A 26,994-nucleotide genomic window follows, 5' to 3' on the forward strand; every position below is an offset into this window, starting at 1 on the left:
TTTAGTTCCTAGTATGGGTCAAGCTCCAAAAATAGTAAACTGACATTTATGTGTAAAATCTATGGAGTTTCCTTTAAAAGGAAATTCAGAAACTAATTACACTTTGATTGGTGGATTGCCAGTCTGGAGTACTCCACCATCCCAGCATGCTCTGTGCTCTAGTTGGGTGAGTGAGGTGGGGGGCTCCCACATGTGTTTTGTACATCCTCAGGTTTGCATATAGCTCTGAGGGTTTCTGCTGAGCTCTGAAGTCCACTGTTGTGTAGAGTACACTGCTCGTTTCCTGGGGGAGATAAACTTTTTTAATTAAACAGTCTCATAAAGAGGTTTGAGATGTGTCCCATTCAATGCGCTTTTAAAAGCAAATGACAGTGAGTCATAGACGATACATGTTCCCTATTTAGCACCTACCGGGGCTCTTGTTTCAGTGACTCACATTGGTTCTGTTTTGTCATTCACTGATCTTAATGCACAGTTTGTCCGCAGCGCGTGTATTCATAACATAATCCCGGACCCTCATTCAGTTATTATTTAACTCTGGAGCAAAACTGATCTTAACCCTGAGACCAAAAGGAACATAATGCGTGAATTCATGTCGCGGAAGGATAATTACATGGTTGGAAGGCTGTATGGGTGAGTAGCCAACAATCTGTAGCTTTAGCATTAGCTTTAGCTACTGTGTGGAATGTGTTTTGTGGTTTCTTACCTGACTTCTCTGGAGTTTCGCCACCTTGCGTTAATGTCATGCAGCGTTTGGCGGCATTGCAAGTATTTTCCAACAGTGATTTGCTCTTGTAAGGCATGTTGAAAATGTCCGTGACCGTGGATAAATGTCGCCTCTCTCCTCACGTCGTTCACGCCCCTACATAGAGCATCTCTAAGCATGAACGGACAGACGGACAGACCAAATGACAAACATCCTGATCTCAAATTACAGTAGTAGGATTGTTTTAGAGTGGAGGCAAAAAGCCTGAGCAATAAAACCAAACACAAAATACTCCATAAAACAATTCATGCTATATAACAGGAAGATTTTCCCCTATACGAAAAATGATACCTGAAAGAACTTTTACTTATTCTAAAGGTTTTTTGTTTTTTTGTAAGAAGTCAAACTAAATACATTTTAAAAACCATGCACACAAATTTATATGTGATGACGTTTACATTCAACAGTGTGTTTTTTCTACAGCGAATCAAAACCGTCTGAACAGAAGATGAGACACTAACTCGAACTCTAACCACTGGACATATAAAAGTATAATTTTATATTTTTATACATTTATACGTTTATTCTTCTCTTCCCTCCACATGTGGTCACAACTTCACCTATTAATTTAGATACAGTAATGGTTTGCTTGCTTCCAATACCATTTTAACAATGTATTGATATTTGATAATAATGTAAGGTATCATTATTATTATACCTTTGTAATTTTAAATGAGATAATGCATGATGACACATGTGTCTCAGCTGTACTGTCCTTTTCACATAAATGATATAAATTGTGACTTTGAGTAAATATATATATATATATATATATATATATATATATATATATATATATATATATATATATATATTAGTAAATATCATAAATGTCTTGAGTCAGTTCTGCTGAGGTTTACTGCTGCCCACTGTTCTCTCTGCTGATGAAGTTTGTTCTCACCATATTTATAAGGTTCAAAAACTGTTGCACCTGTATATGTATTAATTTATTTATTTACCACTTTAAAGGACAGATTCATATTTTTTTTCTTTGACACACTCAAGTCTGTCTTAAAGCAGCAGTCAGGTTTCCATATTAGCAGTGAAAGAGGTTTTCCTAACTGTAATCATTCCTCCTGTTCATACTGACTATTAAAAGATCTCTTTCAAATTTGCTTTCAATAGAAGTGTGACACCTACAAATGTATGGTCACAATAGTTATGTTGAAATTGCTATTTTAAGTGAGTTTTTGTATGAAAGGCCATGTTTACATGTGTATTCATTACTGGTTTAAGCTTTATTTTGTAGAGTGTAGTTATTCTGTTCTGCCACCAGAGGGAGTATTAGTTTAAGCTTCATTTTGTACAGTGCAGTTCTTCTGTTCCGCCACCAGAGGGAGTATTAGTTTAAGCTTCATTTTGTACAGTGCAGTTCTTCTGTTCCGCCACCAGAGGGACTATTAGTTTAAGCTTCATTTTTTAGAGTGTAGTTCTTCTGTTCCGCCAACAGAGGGAGTGTTAGTTTAAAGCTTCATTTTCTAGAGTGTAGTTCTTCTGTTCCGCCACCAGAGGGAGTATTAGTTTAACCTTCATTTTCTAGAGTGTAGTTCTTATGTTCCGCCACCAGAGGGAGTATTAGTTTAAGCTTAATTTTCTAGAGTGTAGTTCATCTGTTCCGCCACCAGAGGGAGTATTAGTTTAAGCTTCATTTTGTACAGTGAAGTTCTTCTGTTCCGCCACCAGAGGGAGTATTAGTTTAAGCTTCATTTTTTAGAGTGTAGTTCTCTGTTCCGCCAACAGAGGGAGTATTAGTTTAAAGCTTCATTTTTTACAGTGTAGTTCTTCTATTCCGCCACCAGAGGGAGTGTTAGTTTAAGCTTCATTTTCTAGAGTGTAGTTCTTCTGTTCCGCCACCAGAGGGAGTATTAGTTTAAGCTTCATTTTCTAGAGTGTAGTTATTCTGTTCCGCCACCAGAGGGAGTATTAGTTTAAGCTTCATTTTCTACAGTGTAGTTCTTCTGTTCCGCCACCAGAGGGAGTATTAGTTTAAGCTTCATTTTATAAAGTGCAGTTTTTCTGTTCCGCCACCAGAGGGAGTATTAGTTTAACCTTCATTTTCTAGAGTGCAGTTCTTCTGTTCCGCCACCAGAGGGTGTATTAATTTAAGCTTCATTTTCTAGAGTGTAGTTCTTCTGTTCCGCCACCAGACGGATTATTAGTTTAAGCTTCATTTTTTAGAGTGTAGTTCTTCTGTTCCGCCACCAGAGGGAGTATTAGTTTAAGCTTCATTTTGTACAGTGCAGTTCTGCTCTTCCGCCACCAGAGGGAGTATCAATTTAAGCTTCATTTTGTAGAGTGTAGTTATTCTGTTCCGCCACCAGAGGGAGTATTAGATTAAGCTTCATTTTGTACAGTGCTGTTCTGCTCTTCCGCCACCAGAGGGAGTATCAGTTTGAGCTTCATTTTGTAGAGTGTAGTTCTTGTGTTCCGCCACCAGAGGGAGGATTAGATTAAGCTTCATTTTGTAGAGTGTAGTTCTTGTGTTCCGCCACCACAGGGAGTATTAGTTGAAGGTTCATTTTGTACAGTGCAGTTCTTCTGTTCTGCCACCAGAGGGAGTATTAGTTTGAGCTACATTTTGTACAGTGCAGTTCTTCTGTTCCGCCACCAGAGGGAGTATTAGATTAAGCTTCATTTTGTATAGTGCAGATCTTCTGTTCCGCCATCAGAGGGAGTATTAGATCAAGCTTCATTTTGTATAGTGCAGATCTTGTGTTCCGCCACCAGAGGGAGTATTAGTTTAAACTTCACTTTCTAGAGTGTAGTTATTCTGTTTCGCCACCAGAGGGAGTATTAGTTTAAACTTCACTTTCTAGAGTGTAGTTATTCTGTTTCGCCACCAGAGGGAGTATTAGTTTAAGCTTCACTTTCTAGAGTGTAGTTATTCTGTTTCGCCACCAGAGGGTGTATTAGTTTAAGCTTCATTTTGTACAGTGTAGTTCTTCTGTTCCGCCACCAGAGGGAGTATTAGTTTAAACTTTGTTTTCTAGAGTGCAGTTCTTCTGTTCTGACACCATAGGGAGTATTAGTTTAAAGCTTCATTTTGTACAGTGTAGTTCTTCTTTTCCGCCACCAGAGGGAGTTTTAGATTAAGCTTCATTTTGTACAGTGTAGTTCTTCTGTTCCGCCACCAGAGGGAGTATTAGGTTAGCTTCATTTTGTAGGGTGTAGTTCTTCTTTTCCGCCACCAGAGGGAGTATTACTTTAGCTTCATTTTGTAGGGTGTAGTTCTTCTTTTCCGCCACCAGAGGGAGTATTAGTTTAAACTTCATTTTGTACGGTGTAGTTATTCTGTTCCGCCACCAGAGAGAGTATTAGTTTAAACTTCATTTTTCTACAGTGCAGTTGTTCTGTTCCGCCACCAGAGGGAGTATTAGATTAAGCTTCATTTTGTAGAGTGTAGTTCTTCTGTTCCGCCACCAGAGGGAGTATTAGTTTAAACTTCATTTTGTACAGTGCTGTTCTGCTCTTCCGCCACCAGAGGGAGTATCAGTTTGAGCTTCATTTTGTACAGTGCAGTTCTTCTGTTCTGCCACCAGAGGGAGTATTAGTTTGAGCTACATTTTGTACAGTGCAGTTCTTCTGTTCCGCCACCAGAGGGAGTATTAGATTAAGCTTCATTTTGTATAGTGCAGATCTTCTGTTCCGCCATCAGAGGGAGTATTAGATCAAGCTTCATTTTGTATAGTACAGATCTTGTGTTCCGCCACCAGAGGGAGTATTAGTTTAAACTTCACTTTCTAGAGTGTAGTTATTCTGTTTCGCCACCAGAGGGAGTATTAGTTTAAACTTCACTTTCTAGAGTGTAGTTATTCTGTTTCGCCACCAGAGGGAGTATTAGTTTAAGCTTCACTTTCTAGAGTGTAGTTATTCTGTTTCGCCACCAGAGGGTGTATTAGTTTAAGCTTCATTTTGTACAGTGTAGTTCTTCTGTTCCGCCACCAGAGGGAGTATTAGTTTAAGCTTCGTTTTCTAGAGTGCAGTTCTTCTGTTCTGACACCAGAGGGAGTATTAGTTTAAAGCTTCATTTTGTACAGTGTAGTTCTTCTTTTCCGCCACCAGAGGGAGTTTTAGATTAAGCTTCATTTTGTACAGTGTAGTTCTTCTGTTCCGCCACCAGAGGGAGTATTAGTTTAGCTTCATTTTGTAGGGTGTAGTTCTTCTTTTCCGCCACCAGAGGGAGTATTACTTTAGCTTCATTTTGTAGGGTGTAGTTCTTCTTTTCCGCCACCAGAGGGAGTATTAGTTTAAGCTTCATTTTGTACGGTGTAGTTATTCTGTTCCGCCACCAGAGAGAGTATTAGTTTAAACTTCATTTTGTACAGTGCAGTTGTTCTGTTCCGCCACCAGAGGGAGTATTAGATTAAGCTTCATTTTGTAGAGTGTAGTTCTTCTGTTCCGCCACCAGAGGGAGTATTAGTTTAAACTTCATTTTCTAGAGTGCAGTTCTTCTGTTCCGCCACCAGAGGGAGTATTAATTTAAACTTCATTTTGTACAGTGCTGTTCTGCTCTTCCGCCACCAGAGGGAGTATCAGTTTGAGCTTCATTTTGTAGAGTGTAGTTCTTGTGTTCCGCCACCAGAGGGAGGATTAGATTAAGCTTCATTTTGTAGAGTGTAGTTCTTGTGTTCTGCCACCACAGGGAGTATTAGTTTAAAGTTCATTTTGTACAGTGCAGTTCTTCTGTTCTGCCACCAGAGGGAGTATTAGTTTGAGCTACATTTTGTACAGTGCAGTTCTTCTGTTCCGCCACCAGAGGGAGTATTAGATTAAGCTTCATTTTGTATAGTGCAGATCTTCTGTTCCGCCATCAGAGGGAGTATTAGTTTAAACTTCACTTTCTAGAGTGTAGTTATTCTGTTTCGCCACCAGAGGGAGTATTAGTTTAGCTTCATTTTGTAGGGTGTAGTTCTTCTTTTCCGCCACCAGAGGGAGTATTACTTTAGCTTCATTTTGTAGGGTGTAGTTCTTCTTTTCCGCCACCAGAGGGAGTATTAGTTTAAAGCTTCATTTTGTACAGTGTAGTTCTTCTTTTCCGCCACCAGAGGGAGTTTTAGATTAAGCTTCATTTTGTACAGTGTAGTTCTTCTGTTCTGCCACCAGAGGGAGTATTAGTTTAGCTTCATTTTGTAGGGTGTAGTTCTTCTTTTCCGCCACCAGAGGGAGTATTACTTTAGCTTCATTTTGTAGGGTGTAGTTCTTCTTTTCCGCCACCAGAGAGAGTATTAGTTTAAACTTCATTTTGTACAGTGCAGTTCTGCTCTTCCGCCACCAGAGGGAGTATCAGTTTGAGCTTCATTTTGTACAGTGCAGTTCTTCTGTTCTGCCACCAGAGGGAGTATTAGTTTGAGCTACATTTTGTACAGTGCAGTTCTTCTGTTCCGCCACCAGAGGGAGTATTAGATTAAGCTTCATTTTGTATAGTGCAGATCTTCTGTTCCGCCATCAGAGGGAGTATTAGATCAAGCTTTGTTTTCTAGAGTGCAGTTCTTCTGTTCTGACACCATAGGGAGTATTAGTTTAAAGCTTCATTTTGTACAGTGTAGTTCTTCTTTTCCGCCACCAGAGGGAGTTTTAGATTAAGCTTCATTTTGTACAGTGTAGTTCTTCTGTTCCGCCACCAGAGGGAGTATTAGGTTAGCTTCATTTTGTAGGGTGTAGTTCTTCTTTTCCGCCACCAGAGGGAGTATTACTTTAGCTTCATTTTGTAGGGTGTAGTTCTTCTTTTCCGCCACCAGAGGGAGTATTAGTTTAAACTTCATTTTGTACGGTGTAGTTATTCTGTTCCGCCACCAGAGAGAGTATTAGTTTAAACTTCATTTTTCTACAGTGCAGTTGTTCTGTTCCGCCACCAGAGGGAGTATTAGATTAAGCTTCATTTTGTAGAGTGTAGTTCTTCTGTTCCGCCACCAGAGGGAGTATTAGTTTAAACTTCATTTTGTACAGTGCTGTTCTGCTCTTCCGCCACCAGAGGGAGTATCAGTTTGAGCTTCATTTTGTACAGTGCAGTTCTTCTGTTCTGCCACCAGAGGGAGTATTAGTTTGAGCTACATTTTGTACAGTGCAGTTCTTCTGTTCCGCCACCAGAGGGAGTATTAGATTAAGCTTCATTTTGTATAGTGCAGATCTTCTGTTCCGCCATCAGAGGGAGTATTAGATCAAGCTTCATTTTGTATAGTACAGATCTTGTGTTCCGCCACCAGAGGGAGTATTAGTTTAAACTTCACTTTCTAGAGTGTAGTTATTCTGTTTCGCCACCAGAGGGAGTATTAGTTTAAACTTCACTTTCTAGAGTGTAGTTATTCTGTTTCGCCACCAGAGGGAGTATTAGTTTAAGCTTCACTTTCTAGAGTGTAGTTATTCTGTTTCGCCACCAGAGGGTGTATTAGTTTAAGCTTCATTTTGTACAGTGTAGTTCTTCTGTTCCGCCACCAGAGGGAGTATTAGTTTAAGCTTCGTTTTCTAGAGTGCAGTTCTTCTGTTCTGACACCAGAGGGAGTATTAGTTTAAAGCTTCATTTTGTACAGTGTAGTTCTTCTTTTCCGCCACCAGAGGGAGTTTTAGATTAAGCTTCATTTTGTACAGTGTAGTTCTTCTGTTCCGCCACCAGAGGGAGTATTAGTTTAGCTTCATTTTGTAGGGTGTAGTTCTTCTTTTCCGCCACCAGAGGGAGTATTACTTTAGCTTCATTTTGTAGGGTGTAGTTCTTCTTTTCCGCCACCAGAGGGAGTATTAGTTTAAGCTTCATTTTGTACGGTGTAGTTATTCTGTTCCGCCACCAGAGAGAGTATTAGTTTAAACTTCATTTTGTACAGTGCAGTTGTTCTGTTCCGCCACCAGAGGGAGTATTAGATTAAGCTTCATTTTGTAGAGTGTAGTTCTTCTGTTCCGCCACCAGAGGGAGTATTAGTTTAAACTTCATTTTCTAGAGTGCAGTTCTTCTGTTCCGCCACCAGAGGGAGTATTAATTTAAACTTCATTTTGTACAGTGCTGTTCTGCTCTTCCGCCACCAGAGGGAGTATCAGTTTGAGCTTCATTTTGTAGAGTGTAGTTCTTGTGTTCCGCCACCAGAGGGAGGATTAGATTAAGCTTCATTTTGTAGAGTGTAGTTCTTGTGTTCTGCCACCACAGGGAGTATTAGTTTAAAGTTCATTTTGTACAGTGCAGTTCTTCTGTTCTGCCACCAGAGGGAGTATTAGTTTGAGCTACATTTTGTACAGTGCAGTTCTTCTGTTCCGCCACCAGAGGGAGTATTAGATTAAGCTTCATTTTGTATAGTGCAGATCTTCTGTTCCGCCATCAGAGGGAGTATTAGTTTAAACTTCACTTTCTAGAGTGTAGTTATTCTGTTTCGCCACCAGAGGGAGTATTAGTTTAGCTTCATTTTGTAGGGTGTAGTTCTTCTTTTCCGCCACCAGAGGGAGTATTACTTTAGCTTCATTTTGTAGGGTGTAGTTCTTCTTTTCCGCCACCAGAGGGAGTATTAGTTTAAAGCTTCATTTTGTACAGTGTAGTTCTTCTTTTCCGCCACCAGAGGGAGTTTTAGATTAAGCTTCATTTTGTACAGTGTAGTTCTTCTGTTCTGCCACCAGAGGGAGTATTAGTTTAGCTTCATTTTGTAGGGTGTAGTTCTTCTTTTCCGCCACCAGAGGGAGTATTACTTTAGCTTCATTTTGTAGGGTGTAGTTCTTCTTTTCCGCCACCAGAGAGAGTATTAGTTTAAACTTCATTTTGTACAGTGCAGTTGTTCTGTTCCGCCACCAGAGGGAGTATTAGATTAAGCTTCATTTTGTAGAGTGTAGTTCTTCTGTTCCGCCACCAGAGGGAGTATTAGTTTAAACTTCATTTTCTAGAGTGCAGTTCTTCTGTTCCGACACCAGAGGGAGTATTAGTTTAAGCTTCATTTAGTACAGTGCAGTTCTTCTTTTCCGCCACCAGAGGGAGTATTAGTTTAAGCTTCATTTTCTAGTGTAGTTCTTCTTTTCCGCCACCAGAGGGAGTATTAGTTTAAGCTTCATTTTCTACAGTGTAGTTCTTCTGTTCCGCCACCAGAGGGAGTATTAGTTTAGCTTCATTTTGTACAGTGTAGTTCTTCTAGCTAGCTTCATTTTGTATGTGAAACACCTCCTATATAACCGTTGCAGCGAGGGAAGCGGAGAGCCTTGCAAGAGGCAAAAGGAGCTCGAGCTTATTCTCTTGGACCAGTAAGTAACTTTATGTGTATATACAGTCACATATCTGTTTAATTAGTTGACAGTCTTAGGACGGGCTAACGGACAGGCTCGAGCTGTTGCCTCTCTAATATTAGTTATATTTGAGGCTCAGCCGTGACAGCAGCAGACAGCCGCCTGTGTGTGTGTGTGTGTGTGTGTGTGTGTGTGTGTGTGTGTGTGTGTGTGTGTGTGTGTGTGTGTGTGTGTGTGTGTGTGTGTGACATACTGGCGGTAGCCGCAGTCACAGTGAATAAGAGAGACAAAGAAGAAGAATAGGACTGTGTTTAACTCCTGTAGTGCTGGATATAAAGTAGTTCTACTTACACTGGTCCCGGTTTTGTTTTGCTATTAGCATAAACGAGTTAAAGCTAAGCTACGCGGGCTAGCGTCATACCTCTGAGCTGGTAGCCGTGTGGCTAATGTTAGCAATAAGCATTGTCAAATAGTAACAGAGGAAAGAATAGGAATGCTTACGACTAGTGCAGTGTGTTATCACATTGTATGTCCACATATTCTATAGCACAAAGGGAGAAAAGTGAGTATGAAAATATGTATGGCTTGGCTGTGTAATGTTAGTTGGCCAAACACTGTCATGCTGTCAGGGCAATACACATAATAGCAACAATAGTGCTACTGCTAACCAGGCTTTACTGGACTATTCCTTACTATTTCAGAAACTTTTGACTAAATGTAAAGTATGATATTTCTGTCCTAAAAATAATAAACAATCTATTGTACTGGTGATGAAATACTGTGACTGTTACTTTGATAAAGATGATAGACATCTTGGTCTTACAACTGTCTGTTTTCTATAACTAAAGAAGTTTATTGTAATTGACAGCTTAGCAATTCTGAAATCTCTAATGTGTGAATTGTTGGTCATGTTAGGTTTGTTTAGATTAAAGCTCTGAAGTATCTTTTACACAGGTTACATTTTTTGTCTTGCATTCCTCAGGTCATAATGCCGCATACTGCAGTTACTCCACCATGGCAGACTGGCAGATGCTGTGTGATGGAAGGAATGACACCAGGAGCTACTCTTCAGACTCTTTGTCCTGTCCTCATCACGTCCTCCTCAGTGGCTTTGAGTACAGCAGGCCACAAAAGCAGACAAACCATACTGAATTACACTTTGCATGCTGCTACTCTGTCACTACTGATCATAAACCTTACATGGTGTCATTATTGTCATTGTTTCTGAATTAGATTAGCTTTTGATCTATTGTCTTATGTGTTTGTTCTAAACTGAAGGGGCAGTAAACCGCATTTGAGTTAAAACAGAACTGTAATACATCAATGTGTACAACAGTTGAGTTTTGTTTACATTTCAACTGCCAAGTGTAGATTGTACAGATTTACAATTGATCTTTTTGTCCAGATGGTTACAGCAAGAAGAGAAAGGTGATGTATAACTCTAAAAAATGTAGTATTTGATTGTTTTCTGGAATTGACTGTGCAATACTGCTCACCAATAAACTTGACATGATTTGAGATTATATTCATGCTTCATCCATTTCATCCTTCAATCCCTTGTAACACTGTAGATAAAGTATTAGTCAGGGCTCCGCTGGCTTAGTCCACTACTGCTTAGAGTGTAATTCAATCCCTGACAATACACAAGTGAAATGTAAGTTGATGTACTGTTTACCACAACATTAAGGCAAAAAGACACATGTCCATCTTATTCAGATTTGAGTGATTTTTTTTGCACTTAAAAAAAAAAATTTCACATGTCTAATAAATGTATCAAAACGAGTTATTTACACTCATTTTCATTATCAAACATTTAGAGGTTAAATAAACAAATGAGTTTAAAGTTTAAATGATGTAGCCTACAATAACTAAACAGACTCACTCGGATATAAAGAAAGAAATTGGATGAGTAAAAATATAATAATAATGAGACTATATATATTACTATAATTAGGCTATAATATAGGCTGCTATTTGCTGAGTAGCCTATAAACTGTCAGTGATGTCAATGCTATTGTATACTACATACAATATAAGTAAATGATTACCAGAACGTGAAAAAAAACGGATTCCCATTAAATCGTATGCTCGGTTCACACGTGACATTAACATGTGTCTTGAGATTTGAACCTAAGATACATGTTAATGACAAGCATAAACAAGACCAACACACTGAGTGGAAACATTTTTTAAAATGTGCAGTTTTTTCCTTTATTTCTCATAATACCTATAAAACTAACTCTCAGATCCTCATTGGTTAAAATATTTCATCTCACTTTCATCATTTCTTCATCTTCACAGAGACGATTTGAAATAAGCAAATAGCTGTTGTAGTTTTTATTTTCCAGCCTGCTGTTTGTTCACACTGACACAACTTTACAGCTGAAACACTAATTATCACTGATTTAAGTCACAATAATGAAAACTATACAGTACTGTAGTGAAGTCTATGGTGTTACTGGTATATTATATAATTAATTATTCAATATTAAATCCAACCTGAACCACATTAAAGTATTTCACACTCTCAGTAATACAAGCATCAACAGAACATGAGATGAAAACAGTCTATTAGAGTCAGATACAATCAGATCTGCAGTAGAGAAGCTGGAAAACAGACTTCACCTCACTTGTTGATGTTAGAGCTCCACCTGCTGGACACAACAGTGTTAAACACACAGAGAGGTTCAGTGGATCATAAAGGATCCCTTGTGACGGCCCTAGACCTTAACAGTAACTGTGTTGGTCTTCCTCTGCTTCCGATTTTTCTGCCTTTGCTTCCCTCTTTCCAGACTTCCTGGATGGTCTGGCTCCTCCCACATCATTATGGGATTGCTGTCACCTGTTTGGAGCCTTTATAAACTGGGTGACTCCAGGATGGATTCATCTCTCTCCCTCCTGGAAGGCTCTATTTTTGGGTTGGTTTTGGGTTCTGATTGTTTGGGGTAGCCTCTGTTCATGTTCTTTTTTACTTTTCACCTCCTAGTTTGCTGAAGTTTATCTTTAATAAATGATTTCCTTTTTTTAAGCTGTTACTGTGTGGACCTCCCTTCTTTGTTATGCTCTTAAACAACCAAGTCATTGCTCAGGTTCACCCCTACAATATCTTAGAGTCTTCATTGATAACTCACTATACCTGGAGCACACATATTGATAACCTCTGTCAAAGACTACAACGGTTTAATTTTTTACATCGTCTGAGAGTTCATGGTGTTGACAATACATTTATGTTGATATTTTATCAGGCAGTTTCAGAGAGCCTGATCAGGTACGGCATCTTAGTTTGGTTCGGTAACCTTTGCGTGCAGTTGAAAAATAAACTGTTCCATCTAATTAACACTGCATGGAAAATGAGAGCACTTATCCTTGCAGAGTATTTATGAACATGCTACCTTGCATCAGGCCAGTCAAATTATCAGCAATTCATCTCATGTTCTGTGTACAGAATATGAGCTGCTACCCTTTCGTAGGAGGTTCAGTCCCTTGTTGCAGGTTAAACAAAAATTCAAAAATTAATTAATCCCTGCATCTATTAGGTTTTTAAATGGTATCAGATAAAAGCTAGGCAAAGCTGGTTGCATTGAGAATCTGTGTCTTTGCACTGTGACTGTAGGTGTGTGTGTGTGTTTATTTTTTGTTTTATCTATTAGAGCTGCTATCTGGTATTGAGTATTCATTTGTTCTGTATTTAATATCTCTTTGCATTGTATTTGATGTTCTGTCTTTTGTATTGCTACATGTGTTTTATGGCCTTGATGGGTTTTGTTTTTTTCCAATGGCTGCAGCAGGGATTGTTAGCCCTTGTTCCCACCTGTTGGGACAATAAAGTTTGTCTTAAATCTTGACACATGAAACTAGAGGCTGAACTTTCATTCATTTAAGGTTTCACTCACAAGAAAATGAAAACTTTTGTTAATAGCAGTGGCCTGCTTCAGTTGCAGCTGAGTATTGATATTGACACAAATCTGTTCAGGCCATTCACTTTTATTTTATTCAGTTTCAGGTGTTACTTTCATTTGTTGACGTTCAGTTTATTCAGTGAGTATCTACTTTGGATATTAGTGTCAAACTGATAATCTGACAAGAAGAAGTGGAAGGGGAAAGTGCATGGTCTGCATTTATATTGTATTTGGACCCAAGAAGGAAACAACTTGAGTTGTGTGCATCTTCCCTTTAAACTTTTATTCTTTACTGTACTTGTCATAGTTTGCTTTCATGTGAAGCATTTCTGCATATATTGCACTACAGAATTAATTATGGAATTCAGTCCAGAAAACACGTATTTACAATCTTCAATGTGAAATTCAGTGACAACAGAGGAGATGTAACATCACATGTTGGCATTTTATTGATAAGTAAACACTCGTGTGGGGTATTAATACAACTCAACTCCGACAAAGTGAATCGACAGAAAAGGACGAGGAGAAAAGCTGATAATGATATGTGCAATTTATTGCAGCAGATAGAGGTAGAAAGGATGTTCAGTGATAATACTGTTTGTTTGAGCAGTAGTTTTATCACCAGGAGGAGCAGAAGCTGTGAGCCCAGTTAAGAGTAACATGTTCAGAAATGTTTGGAGGTTCAGGTGTGCTGAAGATCTGCTGAGCTGAAACATTAAAATGTAAACAGACGCTTATTCATCTTGTATGTGGCATCTTGCATCTTTTAGTCTGTTCATACAAGATAAACCAGAGACATTTCTAGTTGGATGGAGCAGTTGAAAAGCTTGTCTGTGTGTCCGCTGGAGCAGAGGAGGATGATGTGGATCTTTCTAGAAGCACTTGCGGTGGACGATGGCGGGGCCGGACTCGTCATACTCCTGCTTGCTGATCCACATCTGCTGGAAGGTGGAGAGGGAAGCCAGGATGGAGCCGCCGATCCAGACAGAGTACTTCCTCTCTGGGGGAGCGATGATCTGGAGGTGGAAGGAGGGAAAACGGGTCATTTTACTACTTAGGTTCAAAAACTTCAAAGAAAATCAGTTTCATAGGATTTTTTGGCTTTGTAAATTGGCTCTTCAGGAAACCAAAGCCAAAACATAATTTCAAAAACTCCTAACCTGTGTGTCTCAAGTCCACACTGCATATAAATGAATACTGTAAAGAACTTATGACAAACTAATTGTCTAAGCTCACAGTTTTCACAGTTGGGAATTGAGACATGCACATCAAACTTCACAAAACAATGTTTTTACAAGGACTGAGTTCTCTGAAGCATTCCTGGATCCGTTTAAACAACTGGTTTTGATTTTTGCAAACCAAATTTTTCAGGATGAGAAAAACATTTGACAAGTAAAAGCTGTAACGTGGCATTGAATTTATTAAAATAGTCTAACAAGATTCCCTCTAATGATGGCCCTCCTCCAAATTTTCCATGAAACTAATGATTAAGTTTGTTTGTGGCAGTACAAGTTAGGAGATAACTACCCCCTTAAAGTATGATCTGCAGTTGTAACAGCCTCTATTGGATACCACTACAAATTAAGTAAATCCAAGTAATCAAAATCAGATTTGAGTCTTTCATTGCTCTGTATGAAAAAGAAAGTGTACCTTGATTTTCATTGTGGGTGGGGCCAGAGCGGTGATCTCTTTCTGCATGCGGTCAGCAATGCCGGGGTACATGGTGGTGCCGCCGGACAGCACAGTGTTGGAGTACAGATCTTTACGGATGTCCACGTCACACTTCATGATGCTGTTGTAGGTCGTCTCGTGGATGCCGGCTGACTCCATTCCTGAGCACACAGACAAATATTAGTCTTCAATTTCAGAGTTCTTTGTGGTCATATTATGATAGAAAACCCAACTATGGAGGATGCCCTGATAGAGAATTAAGTCTGTACAAGAACTTTAAATGATTGGTATTAAGTCTTGAGTTATAAGGATGAATTAAAAAGATGACTAAACATACATTTTGACAGACTTGACTTTAAAACATTTCAGAAGAGATTTGATTGTTCTGAACTGTTTTGGGACCTAATGCATCTTTCTGGATATTGTTTCATAAAACTGTATATTGACAAGAAGAGGCAAGAGCTGCCTCAGTCTGGACCATGTGGAGCTTATTTACTTTGATGATAGCATCTTAACATTTGTTACCCACCAATGAATGAAGGCTGGAAGAGGGTCTCGGGGCAGCGGAACCTCTCGTTGCCGATGGTGATGACCTGACCGTCAGGAAGCTCGTAGCTCTTCTCCAGGGACGAAGAGGAAGCTGCCGTCTGCATCTCCTGCTCGAAGTCCAGAGCCACGTAGCAGAGCTTCTCCTTAATGTCACGCACGATCTCACGCTCAGCTGGAGGTAAGGGTGGAAATATACATTAGAGAAAAAAGAAAAAAAGCTTCCAAATATTTTTTGATCTTCAGAAGCACTTAACAGAAAGTCATAAGAAAAGATGCTCTGCTGTAACTACACACATTCAGCAGCTCCAAATAACAAATTCAGTCTAAACTGTTTCACTTTTGAAGGTAAAAATGGTTTTATACCGGTGGTGGTGAAGCTGTAGCCTCTCTCTGTGAGGATCTTCATCAGGTAATCTGTCAGATCTCTGCCAGCCAGGTCCAGACGGAGGATGGCATGAGGCAGAGCGTAACCCTCATAGATGGGCACAGTGTGGCTGACACCATCACCAGAGTCCATCACGATACCTGCAGGACAACAAAGATAAAATTACAGTCAGGTCACATTTTATTCATTAGGAGCATTATAAACAGACAGCAACTTCCACAGCTGCAGTTCCTTAGCGAGAGTTGATGTTTCACTGCTCACATGTGGTTCAGTGGTGAATTCATTAGTTTCTATTAAACATTTTAATGTCAGACATGTGGTCCTCTCACCTGTGGTACGACCGGAGGCGTACAGTGACAGGACGGCCTGGATAGCCACATACATGGCAGGACAGTTGAAGGTCTCGAACATGATCTGGACCAAAGAAAGACAGAAGGTGTCAGTGTGGAAACTGGATGATGTTTAAACTGACAGGAAATACCATCAGAAACCGAAAATGCATCTCAGGAGCATCAAGCCTAAAATGAATTACTGCAGGACACATTATTGCTTCAGTTTCTCTTCCGAACCTCAGATTTTAAAACAGCAAACAGTTCATTGTCTGAGCTGAGTGCTGCATGAACACACCTGTGTCATCTTCTCCCTGTTGGCTTTGGGGTTGAGTGGAGCCTCAGTCAGCAGGACTGGATGCTCCTCAGGAGCCACACGGAGCTCATTGTAGAAGGTGTGATGCCAGATCTGCAGGACAGCACAGAGAGGGATTATACTCTGATTTACACAGCTACAGGAATTGCTGTCAAATTTCCTCAGAAAACACATGAATTCCACTGTGATTGTCTTCTATTGCAGTTTCTAGCTTTTACAAGAACAGGCTATTTCACCCCCACACCCCAGTTCTCAGTAACAATTTCCTCTTCACCTGAGTCACTGTTCAGGTAGATTTCTGTCTGAACAGAAGAATTATTTTTGTAAATGGGAGTCAATTTATTCACCTTCTCCATATCGTCCCAGTTGGTGACGATGCCATGCTCGATGGGGTACTTCAGAGTCAGGATGCCTCTCTTGCTCTGAGCCTCGTCACCCACGTAGCTGTCCTTCTGTCCCATTCCAACCATCACACCCTGCAGTCACACAAACACACTTTTACAGATCATATCTTCATGCAGTTTTTACCTGGCTGATACATGTTGTAGTCTAGAGACACAGGTGTATACGCTGGCAGGATGTACCTGATGTCTGGGGCGACCCACGATGGATGGGAACACGGCACGGGGGGCATCATCTCCGGCAAATCCGGCCTTGCACATGCCAGAGCCATTGTCAACAACGAGGGCAGAAATGTCGTCATCCATTTCTGAAACATTTAGGTTAATGCAACACATTAAATATCTTTCTAATGAATGCCAGTGTCTGTAAAAATCGCGTAAATGTTGGATTTCAGGGCCACTCATGTCTAGCTACTAAAATGTCTAAGCAGAAGTTTGCCTGAATATAGTAAAAGACTTAAGCACATTTAAAATGAAAATATCTTAACATGGAATAAGTTATTAGTCAGATATCAAAGTTTAGGTTATGACCTCTTCCTGAAATCTTTCCCTCCCAGTTTAGTCAATGGAGCCAGTCACATAAAAATCACGAATGCACCTTTAAAGTGACGCAACATCCTTCAGCACTAAAACGACTTAACCTTATTGTAACACATTACATCATGTACAGATGTTCCTGTGTTCATTTTCCTCCTCAGATTATAATTGAATTTTCATTCATTCTGCACCACCATTTCATTGGTTCCCCTCCAGCAGGAGACTCCAGCCCCCGCTGCAATGACAGCTGTTTATTGGGTGTGGCAGTTTTTTTTAAAGTTGTCCAACCTGATGAGTTTTTTTTTCTCCTGTTTTACCTTCTGCACTTCAGGACATTTTTAAACAAGTTCAGACAGAACATAATCGCCTGTTCAGCTACAACTATGTCCATCTTCACAAATAACATATTTAAGTCTAATATATTTATACCTTAACTGCACCCTGGTAATTTCATGTGAGGTGAGTCAGGTTAACTTTAAAGCAGACCAGCCCTTCCCTCAGGACATTCATACTGACACTAAGGCAACTCCTACTAATAAGTATATCTAGATATAAACCAAAGCAACCAAAGTCAATGGTAAATGAGCACAACTTGGAATAGCTTTTTTGTGAGAAATATATGTTTGAGATTCTACTTTAGAGTGCAGCTAGTCACTGAATTGAGATAAATGCAGAACGCTTGTTGCCAGTGAGGCACTGCAGTCACTTCATTGTTCCTCATTTCATCAAAAAAAAAAAAGAAAAAGAAAAAGGAATTTTAACATTAAGTGACTTAACAGATGAAAAATATTTTTAAAGCGTTCATAGAGATAATTTAAAAAAGTTATTCACTTTAGCAGCCAGTATCAAAAGTACTGCCGGAGACACATCTCTGTTAAAGCTTAATTTCAGTCTCAGTTTAGAGTGGGCTTTTTTTTTCTTCCTTTTGTTAAGCAGCAGATTTAGTTGATGGGAAACGTCTTAAGACAACATCCTCATACTTGCAGAGATCAGAGTTTTTTTTCCTGGACACTCGGATCATAAAACGGATTAGAGTTAACAAAGCCTGTCTATGTGCTTACAGAGAGAAACTCAAAGTGATTAACACTGAAAACCGGTTTCAGCTTCTGTCAGAAAGTTAAATAGTCACGCAAAACACCTAAATATCACTTTTCGGGAGACGCATTTTTTTTTATCTATCAAGTTAAAACTTTTCAAAAGCTGAAAACAGGATTTCTCATTGAAATCTTCTACACTACATTGGTTTCTAAAATAAAATGGGAACGAGTCAGACATCCCACCGTCTGCTGGCTCACACACCTGCAGTGATTCAGTAGTGATGGGTGTCATCAATAAATCTATGTTCTCTAATAAAACTCAGATACATTTAGTGATAAAACAACTTTAACTCTGACAGAAGGTGCAGCGGTGGTTCTTACCTGTTCAGGTGAGTCTCCGGTGTGTCTGTAGGTGAAGTCTTACAGGTGTTGCTTTGCCACAGCTGTGCTCTGTAAAAGCGGTTTTATTTGCGCTCGCGTGGCTGCTGGCGTTGTCCATAAAAGGTAAGGTTCCCTCAGCGGGCGCTCTGATTGGTCCAGGTGAGCAGAAGTCCTCAGGTTCTCTCAGCTCGCGCTGTGATTGGTTGAAGGAGGCATCTGTCAAGGGGGGGGGGGAGGTTGCGCGATGCCATTCAACCAGTAGGCTACCCCCCTAAAAACAGTAACCTTGCAGCGTTTTTGTAGAAATCCTGGATGTTACCCTGGAAGAAGAGTTGTGATTGGCCCGTCAGACCGGAAAATCGAGTGTGGAAATGTTTTTTTTTGGGGGGGGGGGGGGGGGGGGGGGGGGTGAAGAAAAGGGCCCCTCTCAATCCAAAAAATTCAACACTGGACCAAACAACACTGAGATTTTGCAGGAAATATCAAAATGAATCCCAAGAAGTGTTCAATTGATCCACAGCTTAGAGTATGTTTGATTTGACCAGCAATGACTGAGTTACAGCTTGATTTTGTTGAATAAGTGGTGGTGGTGGTAGTGGTGGTGGTTTGGGGTGGGGGGGGTTCTCCAAGCCAGGCAGGGCAGACTGTACTCAATTAGAATGCTTACTGATGTGCAGGCTTTGATTCACATGTTTGGATCTAAACCAACAATGAACTATAACTAAAGTGTGTTTTTCCAAAGCCTGATAAATCTTATTCCTCAATGCTGTAGACCTCAGCTGATGTCCAAAACGTCTGCTGTACAAGGAACTACTGTTGATGATAAATATGATTATTACTCAGCAATCATATGAGTGATAACCATGGTTCTGACTGTCTACTCGTGTTGTTGACCAATAAGGGGCCGCTGCTATTCAATAGAACTTCCTCCCAAATTAAAATATATAAGACTACAGAGTTGATATATTTTTCTTGATGTTTTAATGTCCACAAATCTCATGTTTGGATCTAAACCAACAATGAACTGACCCACTAACATGTATTGTGTGTGTAGCTTGATATATCTTATTCCTCCGTGCTGTAGACCTCCAAAATGTACTAAAAACACATCAGTGAGCTGCACCACTGTATTAGGTGACATGTTCCTTCATTATGAAGAGTTTGGTCTCATTAGATACATGTCAATAGGCCTAATTGTCAAATTAATCAATAATGAAAAAAACTGTTAGTTGCAGCTCTAGCCTGATTGTGTACAGTATGTAGTGATGTGGTCTTGATATCAGTGGAAAAAATATGATGCTGAAATATAAATCAAAACCTACACAATAGTTCCCTTAAGACTGCCATTAACACTTTGTATCAATCATAAATCCACTTTAGGAGCTTTTCTTCTTACACATTAAATGTCAAAGCGTCAAATTACTGTTTGATAGTGACAGCGCTGAGAGCTGAGAGCTGACTTGAAACAGGGAAGTTGCTAGATACATTGTCAGTGTCGCAAGCCCTTCAACATCCTGAACACTGGGCAGTTACTCTTTGATTTTGTGGCACAGGTTAGCTTATGTTAGCCGCTGCTGATAGTTGCCCAGCATTTTATACAGCGAGGCATAGTTCTAGTTGTGTTGGTCAATAAGCTGAAACCTGCTTAAGGCTGCAGAACGTAGCATCATTTGATCCGTCCATCTATCTTTGATACAGCATCGAGATAAAGTCAAAATAAAATTAATATCACTACTTTATACACTACACTTATGGTTATTTTACAACATTTTACTTCAGTGCCTAGGTTGTAAATGTAATTTTTATACTCTAAATTCCCCCCAAAATTCCTAAAATGGTACTAAAGAAGGTATTTTTAAAGGTCCTACAAACTAGTTTCCCTGTCATACAAGTGTAAATCACAGCAGTGTAAGAGAGTGTGGAGTTAGTTATTGAGTGGGAGTTGTTTCAAACACAGGATCAATGTTTATTTTCTTTGTTCAAATGAATCTGAGTTGTGCTGGTCAGGTTATTCATCAAAGCAGATGTGATGTTATCTGATGCTCAAACATAAAAGCAGGAACTTCAGTCTGAATGTTTCTGGTTTTGTGTTGGTTTCCAGCTGCAAGTAAATCCTGCAAATCAGGACCAACAACAAGTTTGTAAAGTTAGACTCATTATAATGGTCTCTTCTATTAATGAATGAACACACTGAAGTCCTCAAACAAACAAAGAAGTCCTCAGTTGAGACAGAAACAGAAAAAATAACCTTCTTTTTCAGCTAGTAGCTTAATAGTTCAAACTTTGACCAGAGGATCATTAAAGTGGCTGAAAACTTTGAATATACATTGTAATTGTCATGATAACCTTCCTGAGAGTTGTTTATATATTTCAATCCGAATCACAAATTTCAACCTCATGGTGGCGCTACAGGAGAAATCAGAGGATCACCAAAGTCAGTAGGAATCATCCTCTGGGGAACATGAATGTCTGAACAATTTTATAGCAATTGATCTGATATTTGTTAAGATATTTCTGTCTGGACAACAGTGGAGGACTGATTGACTGACATATAGAGATATACTGCTAACATTGCTAAAATAAAGAGAAACTCAGAGGTTGTGATCGCTGTTTGCATATGCAGCGTTAAAACATAGTTTGCAGAAATGCATTAAAACAACAGAGAATACATTATACTAACTAACATTAACTTTTACACTAAGTGAGGGTAAATGTGTCCTTAATTTCAACTTTAAATCCACAAACAGGGAAGTTCAAAGTGTCTAAAAGTATGTCTTAAATTGGACTTAATATTTTATCAATCAATCAATCTTTATTTGTATAGCGCCAAATCACAACAAAGTCATCTCAAGGCACTTTACACATAGAGCAGGTCTAAACCGAACTCTTCAGGTTTAGTTTTAAAGAGACCCAACATTCCCATTATCTTAGCTTTTACTCTAAAATTAACAGTTTTGTTTAAATTGATCAAATATTGATGATAGCTTTATATTAAACCTGTCAGCTCAGTTCATATTCTTGTTGATGGTTACTGATTTGTGTAAGTTTTGGACTTGGATAAAGTTCATCTAACATCTTTGGCTTTAGAGGTTTTCTAGAAAATAAGGTTCTTACCATTGACTCATTAGTTGCCAACTATGATTCCAGCCTCTGCTATGTGAATAATTTCTGGTTTCTTTCGTCCTCTATGACAGTAAACTGCATATGTTTGTGTTGTGGACTGTTGGTCAGGACAAAAGAAGACATTACCTTGAACTGTGAGTGACTTATTTCACCACATTCTCACATTTTAACTGTTTGTTGCAGCCCTGAAGGCAGCACAGGAACCATCACATACTGCTCAGCTCTACAGTGTCTGTGCTGTTTGTGTTGGTGTTGTTCTGTCCATACTGTTCTCTCAGTGTGGACAGAACAGTTGTTGTCCTCGGTGTGAGGAGGGTCTCAGGTGTAAACAGTGTTCAGCAGGAAGGGGACTGTTGTGTCGCTCTGGAATTCGGAGCAGCTGGTTAATTGTTGTCTGTTTCCTGGAAGCCTGTACTTTATCCACAAGTCCTCAGAACAGTTTGAACCCTTACAGCTAACTGGTGGGTTCAGACCTTTATCCTCCTCCTCCTCTTCTTTTTCTTCTTCCTCTGAATCAGTGTCTCCCAACCTTTTTATCTCACGACACAAAACAACAAAGCAGAGTAACAGGAATCCTGGGTTAATTCTCTTCCTTTCCTCTTTACTTAATATTTTCTCACTTTTCGTTTTCTGGCTGTTTGTTTTTCATCTTTTCAATTCTCTTCACCTCAATCTGTTTTGGCCGGTTTATGTATACACTTTTCATTATTTGGCACCTTTTTTGATGTATTGCCTTAATTCAGTTCATTATATTCTTGATTTAAGTAGTTTTTGCCTCCTCTTCAATCTTTTCTTTCTCTTTTCATCTCCTGTTAAAAAGATAAACTTGTTGACTTTCTATGTAATTTCTCCTTTGATGCTTGTAGGGTTTCAGTTTTGTTTAGTGGTATCATTTTAATTATTCTACAGTTATTAAGTCTTTTATAAGCTTTCCACTTCATGATCTAACGACACATTTACAATAATAACATCATTACTGCTTCACAATAGCAACACTTTTGCCAGACTTTACATCGCAGAGGTGTTCCTGTTATTGTGTCCACACCCTGAACCTGCACAGACATGTCTGCATTTTCAGTTACAACCACACAAGTGTTCATGTTTCATTCATGAAAGATTTCGTTAAGCAATAAAAATGTTCTTTTTTGCCCAAACAACGACCTCAAAATCTTTCTCTGTTTTCGCCTCTAACTTGGCAATGGCCCAATCACAAGTCAGTATTTTAAGGCGGCACCTGAGAATGCTTTTCAGATTTCCGGGGGCCGTCCTCCCCAGATGTGACCGCGCCCCCCACCCCTGCATATCAGACTGAAGCTTCTTCCCATCTGTCCTTGTATGGACTTAACTTCAGCTGAAATCCCACTGACTGACACACCTGCTGCAACGAGGGGAGATCAACTGAAGACCTGCTGCACTTGAGTTTTACAGACTGTGATGATTTATTCTTTTATTTCCTTTCATTTACCTGAAGGATGCAGGTACCAGAGACTTTCCAGGTTCTGATTTAACTTGCAAAGTAACTGATAAGTTGATAAAAATGTGACACATCAAAGATACAGACATGTCGAGCATCTGCGGGACAAGATTTAAAGATTTGGAGGCTCTGTTGGGTGTTATACTGTATATCACTAAATCAGGGAGTGTGCACCATCTTTTAACTGTATATAAGTAGATTGGATTAAAACAAAATGCTCTAAAGTGAGCTACAGAATAATAAAGACTAAAAATATTCTTAAATGTTTGATTTTTAGCAGAATTTTAGCACTAATTCTTGTTTTGTCACCAAACTATGTGTAGGTAGTGAGTATTGTGAAGTGATGGTGCTGCTGTCTTTATATGGGTTCAACTGCAGCTAAAACTCCACCAAATAACACCTGCTGCAGAAAGATCCTGCTGTACTTCGGTTTTTACACACTTTTATCATTTATTTCTTTATTCCACAACATTTACCTGAAAGATGCAGATAGTACTGACTCACAAAATAAATATGATAAAATGTGATGCATTTAAGATACACAGTGGTTTAAATTAACTAAATACATTTACTCAAATGCTACACAGCTATAAAATTAAAAGCAGTAATTTTAATACATGTATATTAATGGAAAGATTCTGCATAATGAGCAGTGTGACTTGCACATAGTAAAAGTACATTTTCCTGATAAAACCTGACATTTTTAAAGTTTGAATTTTACTTGTACTTGAGCATTTTTACAGTATGGCATTTCTCCTTTTACTGAGTATCTCTGAGTACTTTGTCACCCAATAAACAAACACATCTTAAAAATCCTTGAATGTCAAGAGCAGGGCTGAGATTTGAGGATTTGGAAGCACTATTTAAACTGCCTAGAAGTATATTAAAAGTTAGAATACTGCTCAGAAAAGAATACAGGAATGATTTAACAATTTCTTCACAGTTTTACCACCAATTCTTGTTTTTCTTTTACCAAACTGAAAATGCGAATGCCTTAGATTTACTCTTTGAAGTTGTCGCTGTGCTGCAGAATACTGAAGTGCAAGATTTCCCTACAGTGAAGTCACAGCACAAGTTTGCCTCGGCATGCAGGCTTAGAGCTCTGACCTGTGATCATCGCCCTGGAGTCAGGCAGAGCCGACATTGTCCACATTCTCCGGCTGGTTCAGGCCTGTTCAGGGAGCCGGAGGAGTGTCAGTTTGCCTCTAATGAAACCACACTCACTCTGAAACTGATTAACATGCGACAACACACAGACCTAAAAAGGTGTGAACACAGGAGAAGCTTCCTGACAGGATGGAGATCAAATGGTTTGTTTATGCTACGTTTAAAATAAAAATTAAACTTCTTTTATTAAATCATCATGCAATAAGCAGAGTCTGTTAGTTACATTTTTCTTTTGTGATAATCAGAGAAGAAAACAGGCTGAGAGTCATTGACAAAGTGTTAAGTGACAGATTAGATGCAGGTTTCAACAAGCTGATTTACATGAAAATTAGGTGAAACTAACAGCTGCACAGAGAGAAGGAAACATCCACTCAGGATGTAAAACATTTGTTTGTAGCAGTTTAAGCAGTGTAACAGTTTGCAGTTAGTCTCTGTGTTTCTAACAAGTCAGAGTCTTGTTTTCACTTAGGGCACCAAATTTTAGACAGTGATGGAAAGTAACTAAGTACATTTACCAAAGTATTATATTTAAGTATGATTTTGAGGTACTTGTACTTTACTGCAGTACAGTTTGAGGTACTTGTACTTTACTGTAGTACAGTTATTTTATTTTAATATAAAATAAATAAGAAATTATGGTGCAATTTTATGATACTTTCTAAAAATCTGGTTTACAAATAAATCATGTAGAGCTGCAGCTACTGATTTGTTTAATTATAAATATTAAGTTTATTTCACGTATAAGACAAGAAAAAGCCACTAATGTTCATTATGTGTGTGTGAAATATCACTCAAAATCAGTTATCAAACCATTGTTGTTTATTTAACCCTTTTGCCCCACAAGGGACATGGCTTTTCATTTTTATTGTCTTGATAAATTTGGGCTGGATTTAAAAAAAAATTGTATTCAACCAAATCACTTATAATAAGTCTATAATACACTGAATAGAAAATAGTGTTTAGCAAAGTATATTAAAACATATTTTATGATCATCCTGCCAAAATATGAGTCATTTAGTTATTTTTAGCCCTGGCTAAAACAAAAATGTAGTTGGTATTTTCTTCCTCTAGATGGCGCCATTTATTAGTATTTTACCTATGGGTGTCAGAGTGTGGTATGAATGTGTGTATTGAAAAGTGTGTGTGTGTGTGTGTGTGTGTGTGTGTGTGTGTGTGTGTGTGTGTGTGTGTGTGTGTGTGTGTGTGTGTGTAAATAGCTCTTAAAAGCATTTTATTTTATAAGTATTTTATTTTATTGTCCATCCATCCATCCATCTTCTTTCCGCTTATCCGGGGTCGGGTCGCGGGGGCAGCAGCCTAAGCAGGGAAACCCAGACTTCCCTCTCCCCAGCCACTTCGTCCAGCTCTTCCCGGGGGATCCCGAGGCGTTCCCAGGCCAGCCGAGAGACATAGTCTCTCCAGCGTGTCCTGGGTCTTCCCCGGGGTCTCCTACCGGTGGGACGTGCCCTGAACACCTCACCCGGGAGGCGTCCGGGAGGCATCCTAACTAGATGCCCGAGCCACCTCATCTGGCTCTTCTCAACGCGGAGGAGCAGCGGGTCTACTCCGAGCTCCTCCCGGATGGCCGAGCTTCTCACCCTATCTCTAAGGGAGAGCCCAGCCACCCTACGGAGGAAGCTCATTTCGGCCGCTTGTACCCGCGATCTCGTTCTTTCGGTCACTACCCAAAGCTCATGACCATAGGTGAGGGTAGGAACGAAGATCGACTGGTAAATCGAGAGCTTCGCCTTTCGGCTCAGCTCTCTCTTCACCACGACGGATCTGTGCAGAGCCCGCATTACTGCAGACGCCGCACCGATCCGCCTGTCGATCTCCCGCTCCATCCTTCCCTCACTCGTGAACAAGATCCCGAGGTACTTGAACTCCTCCACTTGGGGCAGGATCTCATCCCCGACCCGAAGGGTGCACTCCACCCTTTTCCGGCTGAGGACCATGGACTCGGATTTGGAGGTGCTGATTCTCATCCCGGCCGCTTCACACTCGGCGGCGAACCGATCCAGTGAGAGTTGGAGGTCACGGTCTGATGAAGCCAACAGGACCACATCATCTGCAAAAAGCAGTGACCCAATCCTGAGGTCACCAAACCGGAACCCCTCAACGCCCTGGCTGCGCCTAGAAATCCTGTCCATAAAAATTATGAACAGGATCGGTGACAAAGGGCAGCCCTGGCGGAGTCCAACCCCCACCGGAAACGAGTCCGACTTACTACCAGCTATGCGGACCAAGCTCTGACACCGGTTGTACAGGGAACGGACGGCCTGTATCAGGGGGTCCGATACCCCGTACTCCCGGAGAACCCCCCACAGGACCCCCCGAGGGACACGGTCGAATGCCTTTTCCAAGTCCACAAAGCACATGTGGACTGGTTGGGCAAACTCCCATGCACCCTCAAGGATCCTGCAGAGGGTGTAGAGCTGGTCCACAGTTCCACGACCCGGACGAAAACCACATTGCTCCTCCTGAATCCGAGGTTCGACTATCCGACGGACCCTCCTCTCCAGTACCCCCGAATAGACCTTACCAGGGAGGCTGAGGAGTGTGATCCCCCTATAGTTGGAACACACCCTCCGGTCCCCCTTCTTAAAAAGAGGGACCACCACCCCAGTTTGCCAATCCAGAGGCACTGCCCCCGATGTCCACGCGATGTTGCAGAGTCGTGTCAACCATGACAGCCCCACAACATCCAGGGCCTTAAGGAACTCTGGGCGGATCTCATCCACCCCCGGGGCCTTGCCACCGAGGAGCTTCTTG

General features: G+C 40.1%; 2 protein-coding genes across 2 annotated transcripts in view; both read right to left on the minus strand.

Moving 5' to 3' along the window:
• Positions 1-26,994, minus strand: part of LOC133979436 (uncharacterized) — a 1,726,912-nt gene that overhangs the window by 272,796 nt on the left and 1,427,122 nt on the right. The window lies entirely within an intron of this gene.
• On the minus strand, positions 13,427-18,475 carry LOC133978618 (actin, non-muscle 6.2). Its single transcript, XM_062416907.1, has 9 exons — positions 18,459-18,475; positions 16,687-16,811; positions 16,450-16,578; positions 16,085-16,195; positions 15,787-15,871; positions 15,436-15,597; positions 15,053-15,244; positions 14,503-14,684; positions 13,427-13,868 (listed from the first exon to the last, which is right to left on the minus strand). The coding sequence occupies exons 2-9, from the start codon at positions 16,807-16,809 to the stop codon at positions 13,725-13,727; spliced, it is 1,128 nt and encodes a 375-aa protein (XP_062272891.1). The 5' UTR covers positions 16,810-16,811; positions 18,459-18,475; the 3' UTR covers positions 13,427-13,724.

This window comes from Scomber scombrus, chromosome 4, assembly GCF_963691925.1.
Source record: "Scomber scombrus chromosome 4, fScoSco1.1, whole genome shotgun sequence".
Classification (NCBI taxonomy): domain Eukaryota; kingdom Metazoa; phylum Chordata; class Actinopteri; order Scombriformes; family Scombridae; genus Scomber; species Scomber scombrus.

Bases quoted from the DNA above. Each gene is read 5' to 3' on its own strand.
- LOC133978618 (XM_062416907.1), bottom strand. From the start codon at position 16,809: ATGGATGACGACATTTCTGCCCTCGTTGTTGACAATGGCTCTGGCATG. The intron at 16,196-16,449 runs GTGAATAAATTG...GCTGTCCTGCAG, and splicing joins ACTGGGACGATATGGAGAAG to ATCTGGCATCACACCTTCTA. The intron at 14,685-15,052 runs GTGGGTAACAAA...CTGTGTGCTCAG, and splicing joins CTTCCAGCCTTCATTCATTG to GAATGGAGTCAGCCGGCATC.